The sequence below is a fragment of the Thermobia domestica genome, chromosome 16, assembly GCF_964235325.1.
Source record: "Thermobia domestica chromosome 16, izTheDome1.hap1.1, whole genome shotgun sequence".
Classification (NCBI taxonomy): Eukaryota; Metazoa; Arthropoda; class Insecta; order Zygentoma; family Lepismatidae; genus Thermobia; species Thermobia domestica.
In genome coordinates, this window is record NC_137469.1 from 33,245,621 (window position 1) to 33,263,616 (window position 17,996).

The following is a 17,996-nucleotide window of genomic DNA, read 5'->3' on the forward strand; positions in this document are numbered from 1 at the left end:
AGAAGAAGAAGAAGAAAGACAAAAGAAAAGAGGAAGAAAAAATTTAAGAAAAAGGCTTGATGTTTCTCTAATTGCTGGGAGATTTTTATTACGTCAGATGACTGATGTCTAAGGACTGCATCTAGTCAGATAAGTTATTGTTGTGTGGTCCAAATAGTCTGGTGAAAGATGAGTGATCTCACAAACGATGAAATTTTGCAGGAACTTATTTTAGAGGAACAGGAATAACATTGTAAGCGGATATGGGAGTGACAAGTTTGAAACCCTTGAACACAAAAGATGAAGAGTTTACCTATTGTATAAGTTTTGCAATGTAAGAGTTCCCCTATTGTGTAAGTTCTGCAATGTATATCAAAGTACGCAAAAATAGAAATATATTATGAAAAATTGATAATAAAGTTACGTTTCTTGAAAGTATAAGCGAGATCTAATGTTTATGAAATTTATGTACAGTACTCACTTATTGTTAATACAAAGATGGAGCCCTTGTGCCTAAATGGGAAATCATTAAGAAAATATTGCTTGAAAATATTAATTATGGTCTTAGCAGTTTCAAACAAGAATTACAAAACAATGTTGGAAGAAGCAAGAAAAAAGTCAAGGGGGTCAACATGACCCCCCCCCCTCCAAATGTAATAACGTAGCAAAAATCCCAAATGAATCTAAAGGTTAAACTCGTAACTAAAAGTAAGAGAATACGTGTTTCATTGTCTTCGAAAATTCTACTCCCTAAGGGGAGGAAGAGGGACAATTTTTAGAATAATCAAAATTTCAGAATCTTTATTCAGGAAATTTCACATATGCAAATTCACTTACGGGGGAGGGTTGAAATTTGGTATACAAACTCCTAATTTTTTTAAAAAAATGTAAAAACTTAAAAACAATGCTTTTGTGACACTCACTAAAAAGGAGAAAATAATTTCTTTGGTAGATGAAATAGAGCTAAGACTTAAGACTGAAAGCAGTAGCCCCTCTTCCTCAATTTGAGGGTTAAAACTTTCATGCCTATTGAGAATGTCACTTAAATATTAAACTACACTATAATACTTTTAGTCTGATTTCCATTTCTTCTTTTTTCACTTTTTAATACTTTTTAAGGCATTGTTTCTTAAAACTTTTTAACTTTTTTTTTATTTCTTACTTTTTACCTTTAGATGTTTATACATTTTACCTTTAGATGTTTATACATTCAATCGGTTTCTTGAACTCTATCGTAGTTTCACAGTGGAACAGAAAACCAAATTACGAATATTTTCTGAAGGTCACACTGTACATATTTCAACTCCAGAGCACTTTTGATTGCATAACGAAATAGAATTTAGAGTTAGTAGAGAACGGTTAACATCTTAACTAATTTTACAATAAAACTGGAAGCTACAGCAAAAATTAATTCAAAATGTTGTATCGTCATCGAGTTTACACACGTGCGCAAAATTTTAATATCTTTACGTACTATGGCAATTTGTGACATTTTAGTTCAAATATTTGACTAACAAAAAAGTGTACAGAAAAGTAACGCAATAAAACGCATTGTAATAAGGGAATATGTGTATTTCGACGTTTCCGACAATTCCTCTCCTGATTTCCAGTGAGGACGCTCGGTCGAAAAAGTGTGAAAAGCTTTATCAGACCAGCCACCCTGAGTGAGGCTTTCCTCATTCATACCAGATAGATGCCGGGTTGCCACCTAACATATAGGTCCCAGGCTGCTTTCTTCCTTCCCATTCCTGGGATAGTGTGATCGCTGAGGGACGTCATTCCACATACGTAATGGGCTAACATGGCCATAGATGCAGAACTCTAATTCCTCTTCTAGGAAGGGAAGGGGGCAATGTTTATAATACCTAAGTATTAAAATTTCCGATTATTTATTAATCAGAAAATGCCAGATGCGAGGATTCGCTTACATTGGAGATGTGAAATTCAGTATATAAGTGAAAAATCTGAACTGGGAACAATTTGCAAGCACTTAGTGGCAAAAATTGAAAGTGACAGCAAGAGGTTTACCACATATCATAATGTAGCTTTGTATCTCTAGTATTAATTTTGAGCATTGCCCATAGAAGAGAGTTACATTAAACTTTTTTTTGTAACATTTTTTACGGAGTATAAACAGGATATTCCATCACAACGGTCCCTTTTTATCCAAAACAACTTTATCCGTACAGGGCATTTCTAGACAAATGTCAACTTCTTATGGAAAAAATGAAACTTACTGGCATGCACATGTGCAATACATCATTTGAAAGCTAATTTCATATAGAATCCAAATCAAAACATATTAGTTAAATGCAATTTGTATTTCACTGTCAAATAATGCTAGTTAAATAGTAGAGTATCCAAGTAATTAAAACAGGCAAACTGTATATTGAGTTATAAACTGGGGCGATCTTGACCCGAATGTATTTCACTGATGCACTGTAATCAGTATTTTATAAATCAAGTAGTAAAATGAATAGTGTGTGTGTGTAAATATAATTATCTTCCAAATTAGATAAGTACTATTTACATTTGTGTCAGTCCGGACACAAATGTAATTTTATGTAGCTTGTCTGTATGTTTGTGAATTAAAAAAAAAAAAAAAAATCATATTTTCTGTCTCCTTTAAACAGCCTTTCAAATGAGCCGTAGGACTTTACTGTAGCTTCTCCCATAATGGAATGAACTGTGTTCTGGGCTGACATAAAACTGTGTCCCGGACTGAACAAGTGTGTGTTCTGGACGGACAGATTTTTTTTTTCTGTCGACTTGATTTTCTCTTTAATCTCATCAAAAAATCTGCCGTGCAAACATCTAGCTTGTACATCAGAGCTTCTTATTTATATTTTGACAATTTGCAATTATACAAGCATTTTACAATTCAAGACCTGCTGGATGAAGTGACTGGTGATGTTCCTGAGCAATGCTTTCATAAAACGTCAATAAGCAACATGTTTTGCTAACACGAAAGGAAACATTCCTCGTGGAACCATTGTTTTACAGATGGACTTTGCTGAAAATTTCACCTGTAAGAGCAGGATGAAATCCATTCAGCTCACTGGGTTAACAAACAAGTGTCAGTCTTTACGGCTGTGTCGTGGTTCCTGGATGATGATAATCAGCGACAGCAAATGCATTTTGCTTTTGTTTCGGATTCTTAGGAACACGAAAAATATGCAGTGGAACTTGTCTCCTCTTGAAAATCAGGGTGTATTCCGTGAAGGAGTGGGATCAACTTTGAAAATCTTCTCTGACAGCGCATCTAGCCAGTTTAAGCAGAAGTTCATGTTGCCAGACATAACAGGAATGATTGAGACATTTGATATTGTGGAATGGAACTTTTTTGCAACTCCCCACGGGAAAGAACTGTAGATAGTATGCAAAGGTAATGTAAAGGGGTTTGCAAAAAGGCCATATTAAGTGGCAACTTTATTAGAAATGCACATGATTTCGTGAAACAAATTGAAAACAGGGTAAAGCATATCAATGTTTTTGAAGTACAAGTGGATGAAATTGAAACTGAAGAAAGAGGATCTTTATTAATTTTGGCAAGTTGTGGTTACCATTGCCAGACTGTGTGAGAACCACCCCTTTAAAGTAACAGGATATTGCCAGAGTGAATACGCCAGCCAGGTATCATGCATCAGAAAAGTGGATCAGACACAAGTTTTTACGACACATGCCGCCACAAGACACTTCTGCAACATTTAAGGAAGTATTCCTTCAAGAACATCTTTATTACGCCGTGTTTTACGGTGAGAAGTTCTACATCAGCAAGGCTCTCCATTGCAGCAAAGATGACAGTGTTGTTACAGTTAAATTCTTGGAGCGGATAGGACAGAGTTTTCATTGGTTTAAAAAAAAAAAAAAAAAAAAATAGTTTGGCAGCTTGTCTTTTATGGTCCATGACAATTAACTAGTGCTGACCCATTTAAAGTGGAAGAACTAAAACTGTACAGAAGTAGTATAACCTGTTGAAAAAAGGATTGTAAGAATTACAATATGATACATTTGTAGTCAATATCGTCCGTACAGTTTTATTATTATTATTATTATTATTTTTTTTTAATTTAATTAAGCTTTTGTGGTCAGTTTTGTACGCTTAAATACTTATTAGCTTATTAGCTATGTTTAAAGTGCTGATATATGTCACTTTGCGCACAACACTATTGCGCATTACACTTCTATTCCCAGTATCATAGTTTTATTTCATAGGAGTCAGTCCGGAACATGGCTTATAAAGTTAGTATCTCTGTTATTATATATTACCTTTATACAAATATATATATATATATATAGTGTAATACTACACTTGGCTACTGTAATTTGTGATATGGGACACAATCTGATTATCAGTACTATCAGACAATTAAAATGATGGGTTGTTTCAGATTGAAACTAAGGTAGCAAAACTGTCAGTCTGGAACAGTAACTTCAATACTTAACTTCTGCTTAAGTACTGTTATTATAGAAATTGTATCCTAATCAAAATAAAAGTCTTGAAATGCCTGATAGCTAAACAAAGTTAACAGCATCTTGGAGCTTTTATTTCAGCGAAGATATTAATTGGAAGTGCAACATGTGTTCCGAATTGTCAGTCCGGAACATCTGGAAATACCCTACATTGTATTCATTGACAGTGGTTACATTAGAAAAGCAAAAATTTGGACACATCCATCCACAAAGAAATGGAATACATTGAATTCCAAATTAACTTCTTCAAGAAAGATCTTAAAGCACAAAACACCAACTTCATGCATAATTTTATTGTGTATACTTATGCCAAACTCTTACTGCCTTGTTTTTACAGCACTGTTTGCTATCGAACTTTGTACAGATACCAAAGAATAATAATGAGAGAGTAATTGTGAGGAACTCGATAAAATAGAATAATAAAAAATATTATTATGGATAAAGACAGGCATTATCTAAGGAGACCATTGTTATGTTGAACCAAAACATACGCAACTTGTATTAAGATTATGAAGAAATTATGTGAATATTTGATTAAGAAAGTATTTACATGTTTTTAAAATGCATATTTCCTTCTTAAATACAGGGTGATTCAGGAGAAGTGGAAATATTTTGGGTGTTGCTAAGCAAAGAAGTTACCAAGAACATAGGTCGGATTCTCAACGGTTTGCTAGCCACAGGTTGTTAACCACTTTGGACACCTCCCTATAGAAAAGTATTTTTATTTTTTTTAGTTGACATATAATTGCCGTTCTGGGAGTGCTATAGCACGTTGGACAGATGATACCGCTCTTTGACCTTTCGAATGGTATATAGTATAGTACTCTAATGCACATGACAGCGAAATTATAAAGGGAAATTTCCAAAATTGTCTCGAAAAATTTTCCCTTTTCTTCGAATAATTTGTTTTGAATAAAAAAATGAAAGAAGAATCCTAGAATAAAAGAATAAAATAATCATAGAATGGAGTTTACTGGCAGAATTTGAGGCAAACATTTAGAATTAAAGGAAGGTTACCAACATGTAAAATAAGGATATGAATACTATGAGCACAAAAATTCACTTATCGAGTAAGATGGTATTGTCAATCGAAATGTTTCAGAATAGATTAAGGATAGTGATGTTTTAATATTAACGCTTTATTTTTACAATATATATTATTCTTTGTCTTCAGATCAGTTTATATCCTGTTACATAATGGAGAATGTAACTTAAACATTACGTATTTTAAGTTTAGTCGTGTATATTTTATGTATTATTCCAGATAATGCAATAAAACTCAACTGGAAAATGGCGTGCATACAAGTAGAGGAGCAGATAGATTTGTGGAGCAATGTCGATTCGAAAATGAAATATGTACATAATCAATTTGATCATTACGCAACAATAGATGCTATTCAGTTGCTACATGTAAGTATTTATTTTTTCTTGTTCGTCTAAAGCGGACAACAAGTTTGCTTTGTAGCTATATATCTTTTTGTTTTTGTTGCTGTTTTTTGAAATTTAGCCTCTCTTTTCAGCACCGAGGGTACATGAGGCGTAGATGTACGGTTCAAGGAAAAGTCGGAATTAAGTAATTCCGACAAAATGTTCACTTGATTTTTTTCTTGTTCCTAGAAGTAAATTCACCTCTAAAGCGTTGTAACATGTATATACAGGGTGTACCATTTACATTGGAACACCCTTAACTTCGAAACTAATTGATAAAAACAGATGAAATTTTGTAATTATGCAAATATCGATAAAGGGGACATTGTTTGAGATACTCTACAATATCACGCGATTGACAGTGTTTCCAACTATGTATGAAACTAAAGAAGGGGGGAAATGGGACTTGTGTCCCGGAAGCCGGATTGGGGGGCGCAAAACTGAGCAAATAAATAAGGCAAGGAAAGAAGTTTTAGCAAACTAAAGATCATTAAAAAAAATTATATCAGAAACTTAACTGTACAACAACGATTCACTAACCTTAGGATCATATCCATAGAGCATAAGTTAGTTTCAAAGCTATCTTTTGAGGACATTATAAAACACCTTCGCAGCCAAAAGAGGCCGCAAACTTAGATTTTAGTTCCAGATTTTTGTTTTCATTTAATTTACATCGATTTAATAGATATGCAAAATGTCCGACTATAATAACTCGATACAACAGCTTGACTGTTTGTCATAATTAAATATTCTATTCTAAAGCAACAGACTGTTGATTGTGTAGTGGAGAGCGTTTTGGTTTGGTTGCTCAGGAAGAAGGGGGAGGGGGGGGGGTAAGGCTAGTTCTTGCCCCAGCGACAACTAGCCTAGTTGTGTCACTGATGGCACTACACATTTTAAATCTATATATTAAACGAAAACGTACAATACTACTTACAATACAATATTTTATGTTATATATAATCAAGATTGACGTATTTGTTTCTCCTTGTATAGTTTAACATGTCTTTAGCATGTCTCTTGTTTGTTTTAGTGTTTATTTTATATGTAATAAGTTTCATTTTCATTTTTCATGTTTTATTTTCTGTATTGTTATGTATGTCGGTAACTCTTTAACGTGCCTAACTGTATGTCATTTTTATTCTCGTAAAAAAAAAAAAAAAGAAAAGATCCGACTGTAAAGAAAAATGTAAATGGTTGAGTGGAAGAAAAGGTTATGCCTTAACTCCGCCATTTTAAATAAGAAATAAATAAATAAATACAATACCACAATTATTATTCGGTGTTACAAAATAAGAACGCTTCAGTATCACAAACATCCATCAGCATCCAAATTTTGGAAACCTCTATAACAGCAATAATACAATTGAGACGGACATGTCAGTGTAAATATGAAGTACTTTAGTGCCGAATATGTGATCATGATATGATGTATATCTAATTACTAGAAACAAAGTTACAAGAGATTGAAAATTTTACTTTCTTGAAAGGTTTAATTTCAAGAAATAGCTTAGATGCGTATCACATTCAGGTACAACGTGAATATCACAATGATGGTTTCCAATGGACATGAAGATCACAATGCAAATTACAACAATTTGATATCTCAACCCGTTCTAAAGATGGGGTTCACAGTCGCTCAGTAGTAGAGCGTTCACCTCTGGTGCAGTGAGGTCCTTGGTTCAATCCCAGCTCGCGCCATGTGAACTTTGTGGTGGACAAACACCGTATGCGTAGATTTTCTCGGGGTTCTCCGTTTCCCCCCGCTTTTTTTCATTTTTCCGTTCCAGAGATATAAAAAACATTGGAGATTGATATACTGATTAATATAACGTAATTGTAAGTTTGTTAAATGTCGCTTTCGTCTGTATGTACAACATTATAGGAATAGTTTTTGGTAGTTGTAATTACAAGTTCTCTCAGTTACACAATTTTAAGTAATGTTGCAAACTTTTAGAATGTTTATCAGTAAACATACAAACGGATCTGGACATCACATTCATTGTGAAGGGACGTCTCAAGAGCACATCCACTTCCACTTGAAGAGCTCCCACTCTCACCCCCTTTCCCTCCCCTCTGTAACTATCAAGTTACGTTACACGTCTTCAGCGCGGGGCGCCCGGGTTTGATTTCCGGCGAAAGTTCATGTGGTTAAAATCTCACATTAAGGGTAGATCCACGTCTCATATACTTCGTGCTTAAAGGAACGCTGAACTCGAATGCAACCAACTGTAGCTTGGCTGCTCGGAGAACTAGTTATCTCTTCCACTACATCGTCCGTGAACTACTACGTGAAGCATAGCATCGTCTGCGAGAATACTTCCTAACTTTAACAACAAACAGTATGGTTAACGAAAAATAATATGAAAACAAAATAATGTTCTATTACAACTTTCTTACCTAATACCATTCCAGGTTCCATTTCCTACAGAAACTAATGAATCTTACTTACTCCACATACCTAATATTCATCACCTCACTTGAATCTGAAAAGGGTTTTTAAACATATCCTAAAATCATTTACCAAAGCCTCCACATCTTCATTACAGTAGTCTCTTGAAAAGTTCCACACTTCCATTGAAGAAATGCCAGAAACTCAATGTAAAACCCTGGTATTCGATTCCAGCTTGACGATCCAATAATCCAATCCATCAGAAAGATAACATACACTTTCTTTCATTCTCGTAGTTGCGATTCTTCCATCCTGTACCCTTCAGTGAGGTCACTGTCCGATCTTCTACAATGGCGAAACTCTTTATCTTCTCTTTCGATTCGCATCAACGATCACCGTACTCGTATGTCGCTCAAATTTCCCTTCTACTAATCCCAGAACATACATCGGTTAAAAGTTTCACAAACATTTTTTAATCATTATTGTTAATATTTTTATATTATTTTCACCACATACTTTTCATCTACTTTATCCTACATTTTTAACGTAGTTTTATATTATTTATTACTTTCGATAATTTCTTCTTTAATTTTCATTTTCTAATCTTTTTTCCCCTATAGAATAAATTTTTTTTCATTTATTGTTTCTTCTGCCCCCATGTGCTCCTACCGACCTACCTGTTCCATTAGGTTTACCTTTTTTCGCTGAGCTCTAACTGTTTACAGCCTGGTGTGTATATAGTATATGGTATTTGGAAACAACACCAACAAACCTTGAAAAATGATTCTCCATAAGAAAACATTAAAAGAAATATACATAGCCAACGTGTCTGCAGAAGTGCATTATTTCGTAGTTATAACTCGTGGAAAGTTTGGAGGGACGATATGGTGAAGGGTCATAACTCGAAAACGGAATATCGAGTTAAGGTCGAATTAAAAATCATAGTGATTATTTTGAGCCTAGGTTCAGTTAATGTGCAACAGGACTGACAACAGTGTTAGCCACGAAGCATAGAAGAAAGTAAGTGAGCACTTCTACAAACGAAAAATAATAAATTAGGAACTGAAAACTTGTACGGATTACACATATGGTGGTCACATTAATGCCATCTAGACTGAAAACGATTACTATGTTCTTTTACCCGACCTTGACTACATTTTTTTCACGATTTATGATCTTTTATTTTTACGTTCCTTCCAGTTTTCGGCAGACTACAACTCCGAAATGACGCATTTGTACACCCACCATGGTCTGTGATTTTTTTTCTCGTGTTTTCTTCTGAGGAATCAGTTGCCAAAGTGTATTAGTGGCGTTCCTGAAAACCCTGTATATATTGTTAAGGAGTTCAATTCATTATTAGTATTTAAAATAGGATTTTATCATGTCAGTTTTATTAAAATGCATATATTAAAGGAATAGCATCCATTCAATGTATGCCGAAAATAGAATATTTCATTATTCTTAATTTAACAATATCCTTACAACATATTCAATTTTTTAATTTCTATTTAACAGAGAAGTGGCATAACTACACTGAGTTTGCATTCATATAAATTACAATTTAAATATATAATTATAACGTCAAAAGAAAAACTATTGTCCAGGTACTAATATATATAAGACTATTCTTGTTAGAGTAAAAGCACCTCATCCAGTTCCTTTCCAGGTCGTAAAGTGCCAAGGACCGACGAGACGTCACCACGTTAGATAGAAACAGATATGCGCTGTATATTGAAAAGATATGGAACAAACTTCACTGGAAACGCAAGAAATGCGTCTTTCTGTCTCCCTAATAAATTCAAGACTTTTTGCACCCCAAGCACCACTGGTTTCAATAGCAATTGGAGTAAAAACAAAACTTTCGAGAAGGTTGTTGTATTTTCTTTGCTTTTCAGCTTCTCTGCGATTAGCAACAGCTCCAGCGTTCATCACAGATAAAGGGAGACTTGAATAAGCGTATTAGTATTTTAAATTATTGTATATTTTAATTTTGAAGTTTCTGTTTGTTTTGAGTTTGCTGTTTTACAACACTTAGACTGTAAATGTAGTTAATGTAAAAAGATGCCTGTAAAATATTATGATAACGTATGCGTTTTGAAATTGTAATGTTATTATAAACATATACACATTTCGTCAAACAACGTTACGTAAGTTATGTAAATGCTGAATGTTAACAAGATGCTCGTTCAGTAAGAGATATTGGTTAACGATAATTTCTTTAAAGAAATCTCATACACACGTGTAGTAATTTCTGCCTAAATTTTAGTAACCATGAGTTGCAGCGTAATCGCCTTTCAGTTGTATGAATACTCCAATGAAGTTAATCAAAACATCAAAACGTAACAAATACGGAAAGTATACAAAAAAGTGTATTCTTCAAATAAACATCATCACATCAAGTCACTCGTAAAATGCTCAAAGAATATTGTTAAAAATAATAATAATAATAATAATAATAATAATAATAATAATAATAATAATAATAATAATAATAATAATAATAATAACACCTAGCTCTCGTATGAGTCTCTTAAATACTTAAATAGTACATTCATCATAATACTTCAGTAATCAACCAAGTATTCGTCCAAACTGGCATTTATGCGATATTGGCAACTTCACTCATCTGGTGAACATACAAGTTTTAACAAAATTCATCAACAACATCTGGTATAGACCTGTTATCCTTTCCTTTTATTACTGAAAAATAGTCACTCAGTTAAACTCACATAATTAAAATATCATTACAGAAACAGCACAAAAATACGCGTATCTATAACTCAAAATACAAATTGCTTACATCTTTAAATTATATTTATCATTTACATTCTCAGTTCTAATTAACCGTTAACAATCAGTAATAAAAATTCCCTAACAATACCTAAAACACATTATAGGTGCATTAACATCAGCATTAACAACATTATTCATATAAATGTACACTCATGTCCAAAATGATTGTCGCACATCTATAACTGTCTTCTTGTAAGAATATAATTTGATAATGATTTTGCAGGGTACTTTTAATACTGATACTATGTATGTAGTCGAGAAATGTATATTTGTGGTAAATTTCATAGGAAAAGAACTTCATATAAATACGAACATTAGAATGAGTAAAACAAAATGTTGCTAACTGGACAAAAAAGTTTCATTTTCGTTTTATTGTTCTTATTTACTGCTCTTTTGTCATGATATTTGCCACTTACATGTCTTTGTCGATTATACACATACTAACATTATAAGAAATACCGGGCAAATTCGTTATGACATTATATTCCTACTATAACATATTTATAGACATGCGACAATAATTTTGGACATGAGTGTACCTTGTGTTAATAAAACAAAATCAGAAAGTACTCAAAATAATCTACTATAATTAATGCTACATCTCAAACTAAATTTAAAAAAAGTAACAACCCTAATTAACAATATGGAGAAATGGCTTGTACGTGATTTTGTTTTGTACGCAAACTCATGTGATTTTGTTTTGTACGAGTAGGCTAGCCTAAGTTCATCAATAAAATATAAAGTAATTTAAGTCTGTTATATAAGAAATGAAGTAAAGAATCTACTTTTTCATAGTCATATAGATGAATTCAGAATCCCAAACAATAGGTTCTATTGATCCTTTGGTCTCAGTATTAAATCATCTTAGTTTAAGTTAGTAATTTCACAAATGAAACTAAGCTATTTATTACGCTGTTACGGAATTAACTCCTAATACAATAATCTACAGGGTAACTTTTTTTTCTTTCTTTCTTTCGTTTCTAGAATTCAACGTTGTGTGTGTCTGGGTCACGGGACAGAAGTATTATTCTTTGGGACCTCTCTCAGGTGTTCGATGAATCTAAACCTCATTGCAACACCATTCATAATACGAAAAATATAGTAAACGCTCACCAGGGTTGGATATGGGGGTTTGCGTCTTGTGACGATGATCTCTATTCGGCAGGGTGGGATATGATGATTAAGAAGTGGAAAATAGGAAATAGCACACTCGAAGAGGATGCAATGTTTTCGTAAGTTTTTATTTCACTTTTAGTCAGGTTTTTGCCGTAGAACTAAGAGTCCCAGCTAATTCTATTTTGTAAGAGACAAATATGTTAAGTCTGTGCGTCACGCTCTCTTGAATGTTATACAACGTTGTTTAAGGTATTAGTAATAGAAAGATTAGAAGTAGATCTCTGGATTTTCGGCATCTATGACCATGTTAGCCCGTCACTAGGATTAAGATTAGGAATTAGATTCCTGGGTTTTCGGCGTCTATAGTCATGTTAACTCATCACTAGAATTAGGATTAGGAATTAGATTTCTGAACTTTCGGCATCTATGGCCATGTTAGCCCGTCACTAGGATTAGGATTAGGAATTAGATTTCTGGACTTTCGACATCTATGGTCATGTTAGCCCGTCACTAGGATTAGGATTAGATTTCTGGGCTTTCGGCATCTATGGCCATGTTAGGCCGTCACTAGGATTAGGAATTTGATTTCTGAACTTTCGGCATCTATGGTCATGTTAGCCCGTCACGTATGGAGATGACGTCCCTCGGCGATTACACTGCCCGGGGAATTGGGGAGGAAGAAACAAATAGGGAAGGAAGGAAACAGACTGAGATATCAGGTGCCATCCCAGCATGTGTCTGGTGTGAATGAGGAAAACCTCACTTAATATGGCTGGGCTAAAAAAGCTTTTACACCAGGGTGTCGATCGGTCACGAAAGTCACGAAAAAGTCTCGAAATCAGAAAACGGTCATGAAAGTCAAGAAATTTAGCTTTATTATTATTATTATTATTATTATTATTATTATTATTATTATTATTATTATTATTATTATTATTATTATTATTAATCTGTATAAATGTAAATACAGATTGTTCTATAAAACGTCAAAATTCATCACCAGAAATGTCTATGGTCGACTTTAGACACTATCAAATCGCAAGCAAACCACGCTTCTATCGCATGGATGAAAATTCGGCCTAATTCGCGCCCAAATTTGCTCTTGAGAGTGTTATGACATGTTATGATTTGTTAAAGAAAGTCACGCAATTTCATTTTGGAATTTTAGTAAGACACCCTGTACACTTTTTCGACCGAGTATCGCACATCGGAAATCGAACCTGGGACCGCTCGCACCCAAGGCGAGAGCGTTAGCGACTACGTTGCGCGAGACAACACTGGTTGTAAAAAAAAAAGACAACAGTCCCAATGATAATCTTTATACAGAATATATAAAAAAATTCGGGCCATAAGCCAGTTCTGTTATGAAAAAAATACAAGAAATTGAAACAGAGGAAAGTCGGGCTCCTCACTGGTAACACATCCTATGTTAAATGAAAAAGCAACGTTGTTCCCAAGGGCTCTTACCGTACCAACAATACAAGAAACGAATTTCGAGCTGTTCTAGATTTCCTTACATAACAATGTGCACGTACTTCCATGTCATATTTGTGTGTATTTACGTTCTGTTCAAACGGATTCGATATGTTCTAGATTTCCTCACATAACAATGTGCACGTACTTCCATGTCATATTTGTGTGTATTTACGTTCTGTTCAAACGGATTCGATATGTTCTAGATTTTCTCACATAACAATGTGCACGTACTTCCATGTCATATTTGTGTGTATGTATTTACGTTCTGTTCAAACGGATTCGATATGTTCTAGATTTCATCACATACAACGGCGCCGACTTTCCAAAGTTTATGTGGGTGCACATCTATGGCGGGACGTGTTATACGTTTTCAGGGAAGTCTCGATATTTGACTAGTTGATATATATATATATATATATATATATATACACTATATTTTGTATACTATATATAAAGTACTATAAGGATAACTTCGGGCTGCCCTACCTCAGTCGGTAACACGACTGACTTAAACGCAAAAGAAACAGGTTTAAACCTGGGTCCAGACTAAAGCTCTTGTGGGTGCTGGAGCCCCGGAGCAGCCACGTAGTCGGCGCCCATGCTCACATACCAATATGCACGTACCTCCATGTCATTTTTGTGTGCCCTTACGTTCTGTTCAAACGGATGCGAGCAGTTCTAAGTTTCCTCACACAACAATGTGCACGTACCCCTATGTCATTTTTATGTGCCTTTACGGTCTGTTCAAACGGATTCGAGATGTTTTAGATTTCCTCACATAACAATGTGCACGTACCCCCATGTCTACTCACATAATAATTATTTTCCTGTTGTCATGACGACATCGTGATTAGATTACAAATAATAATAATAATAATCTTTTTTATATAGTAACATCATAACCATATTGTTTCTTTTTCTTTTTCTTTTAGCAGAATCTGCCTAGTATATAATTAAAATACATTATAACCCAAAATTCAAGTAAAATAATAATTGTTACAAGTAAAAATATACAACATATCGTTGTAATGTGCTTTTGATCCAATTTAACAACGCTTTTTCAGCTCAGTAGCTCTGAGTTCCATTTATATTTCATTGACATATATAATTTATTGTGTCTCTTAATCCATAGAGTTAGTTTCTAATTCATCTTTTGCTTATAATGTATTGCTGATAGTTGAACCTAATGAATTGTGTACACTTCTTGTCCGTAACAGGTGTGGTGCCGCAGTATTATCAGTTGTATGTGCCAAGGATTTGGTAGTATCCGGCGTGTACACTCGTAAAGTGGTAATGTTTGATCCACGAGCTTCCAATTCTCCGATGCATTCGTATATAGCACATCGTCAAGCAGTTCTTAGTGTTGCTCTCTGTGATAATTTGATATTTTCCGCAAGTGAAGATCAGACATTAGCAGTGTGGGATCGACGTGCTGGACGGATACTGAAAAAAGACCTCAAAGTAAGTGGTTTACTCTTTATTCATTCATTATTTGCATTTATATTAATCTTAAATACTTATATGGTGTTTGCCCCTTGCATTTATATTAATCTTAAATACTTATATGGTGTTTGCCCCTTGCATTTATATTAATCTTAAATACTTATATGGTGTTTGCCCCTTGCATTTATATTAATCTTAAATACTTATATGGTGTTTGCCCCTTGCATTTATATTAATCTTAAATACTTATATGGTGTTTGCCCCTTGCATTTATATTAATCTTAAATACTTATATGGTGTTTGCCCCTTGCATTTATATTAATCTTAAATACTTATATGGTGTTTGCCCCTTGCATTTATATTAATCTTAAATACTTATATGGTGTTTGCCCCTTGCATTTATATTAATCTTAAATACTTATATGGTGTTTGCCCCTTGCATTTATATTAATCTTAAATACTTATATGGTGTTTGCCCCTTGCATTTATATTAATCTTAAATACTTATATGGCGTTTGCCCCTTGCATTTATATTAATCTTAAATACTTATATGGTGTTTGCCCCTTGCATTTATATTAATCTTAAATACTTATATGGTGTTTGCCCCTTGCATTTATATTAATCTTAAATACTTATATGGTGTTTGCCCCTTGCATTTATATTAATCTTAAATACTTATATGGTGTTTGCCCCTTGCATTTATATTAATCATAAATACTTATATGGTGTTTGCCCCTTGCATTTATATTAATCATAAATACTTATATGGTGTTTGCCCCTTGCATTTATATTAATCTTAAATACTTATATGGTGTTTGCCCCTTGCATTTATATTAATCTTAAATACTTATATGGTGTTTGCCCCTTGCATTTATATTAATCATAAATACTTATATGGTGTTTGCCCCTTGCATTTATATTAATCATAAATACTTATATGGTGTTTGCCCCTTGCATTTATATTAATCATAAATACTTATATGGTGTTTGCCCCTTGCATTTATATTAATCTTAAATACTTATATGGTGTTTGCCCCTTGCATTTATATTAATCTTAAATACTTATATGGTGTTTGCCCCTTGCATTTATATTAATCATAAATACTTATATGGTGTTTGCCCCTTGCATTTATATTAATCTTAAATACTTATATGGCGTTTGCCACCAAGTTCAGGTTATGTAAGCTCAGGTTTCAAAAATAAATACAGGTAAATTTTAATGCATATTCCATCAACCTAGGATTTATATATACAGTAAAAAGCATGCAGTCATTTAATATTGTGGTCCCTAACAGCAATTGGTATAGACGTTGTTACTGTAAGTAATCATTTTTTTCGCACATACTTGATAGCATTGCTGTTCTTGCGTGAATTAACCCGCTTAAAATCAATGTATCAAGTGGTGGTCAATATTATTAAAGATGATTAATGACACTTATTATATTGTAAGTGCTATTTCTGACATCTTTGAACTCATAAGTGGTACGTGGGACTGTGTACATATGTAAACATGCATACACATACACTTTGTATCTCCCTCCCTATCTCAAAGTCATAATCGCAGAAATTGTTATTCTTGGTTCGAGAAACTTCAATATGCTCATACCTACTAACCATACTTCAATGGTTTTTGGCAAATATATATCCCAGGGCACTTAGTATTTTTCGCGGTGCCTTGTCGTGGGCATCCATATGTAAGAACAAGAACTTTTTCAAGAAAATTACCAGAATTTCTCCCGAATTTATGGATCGTGTCTCAGTCGTATGCCATTCGAAAGTCTGCTTCATTATAAAAACAGTGATATACAAACAGTGATCTCGGGGGCCGCGGTGGTTCAGTGGTAGGGCGTTCATCTCTGGTACGTGGGGTCCCTGGTTCGATCCCAGCTCGCACCGTGTACTTTATGGTGGACACCGTGTGCGTGGGTTTTCTCGGGGTTCTCCCGTTTCCTCCCACTTTCTTCACACCACCATTTCATTCATCTCTCATCACCACCGTCTCCTTTAGCCTAACCGGCATAACCATAGGACGTAAAACTCAAAAATTTCATTTCATTTCATTTTTATGGTGGACAAACACCATGTACATGGGCTTCCTCGGAGTTCTCCAGTTTCCTCTCACTTTCTTCATTCCACCATTTCATTTATTTCTCATCATCACCGTTTCCTTTAACCTAGCCAGCATAAACGTAGGACGTAAAACATAAAAATTTCATTTACAAATCATAAATATACGATAATTTGGGTACGAGTATGAGCTTGCTAGAAAAATATTTTATTTGTTTATTTTATTTTTCAAAATGTCGCACTGTAGTTTCAAAAGAGGTTTTAATCTTCGTAGAGACCGTATTTCAATGAAGTTGGATCAATATATAGCATAAGGTATATAATATTTTATGAGGTATCTTTTGTGCTGGTGCCTGAACGGAGGGCTGGGTTACCTAATCGTAAAAGCATGTGGGGGAGGGGAAATTTTGCTAGTTTCTCTCGAACTTACGGTTTGTGATACGTGTTCATGATGTCATTCGAAAGCCAGATCTATTCTGAAGATAATGGCTCTCAAACTGCGAACCGAAGGTTCGATAACGTACGAGAAAGAGCTCCCTAAAATGTATTGTTTGTTGTTTTATTTTATTTGTCATCTATTTTGCACTACATACATTACTCGATTTTTTTTTTTTCATATTTACTATCCGTATTCCAAAAACTAACATTGACTTGTTTTAAAACTGTAATTCTTTTTTGCTACACATCAAAAGCTGAAAATTAATTTAATTTTCAAGAAGTACTTTTTTACTTTTTCTTTTCTATTTATTGAAATACAAGTGTGTTCTGTACATTCAGTGACCAATATTGGAATATTAATGTTTTGACGGCTGTGTTCGTTCTCTGATA

The 17,996-nt window shown here is 33.9% G+C and overlaps 1 protein-coding gene across 3 annotated transcripts in view; it reads left to right on the plus strand.

Annotated features, from left to right (window-relative positions):
- The window catches only part of LOC145672979 (F-box/WD repeat-containing protein 9-like), a 64,556-nt gene that overhangs the window by 18,227 nt on the left and 28,333 nt on the right, over positions 1-17,996 (plus strand). For all 3 annotated transcript variants that reach the window (XM_081742260.1, XM_081742262.1, XM_081742261.1), the window contains 3 exons: positions 5,717-5,862; positions 12,050-12,297; positions 14,875-15,118. In XM_081742260.1, the coding sequence (XP_081598386.1) occupies positions 5,717-5,862; positions 12,050-12,297; positions 14,875-15,118 (638 nt within the window). The remainder of the gene's footprint in view (positions 1-5,716; positions 5,863-12,049; positions 12,298-14,874; positions 15,119-17,996) is intronic.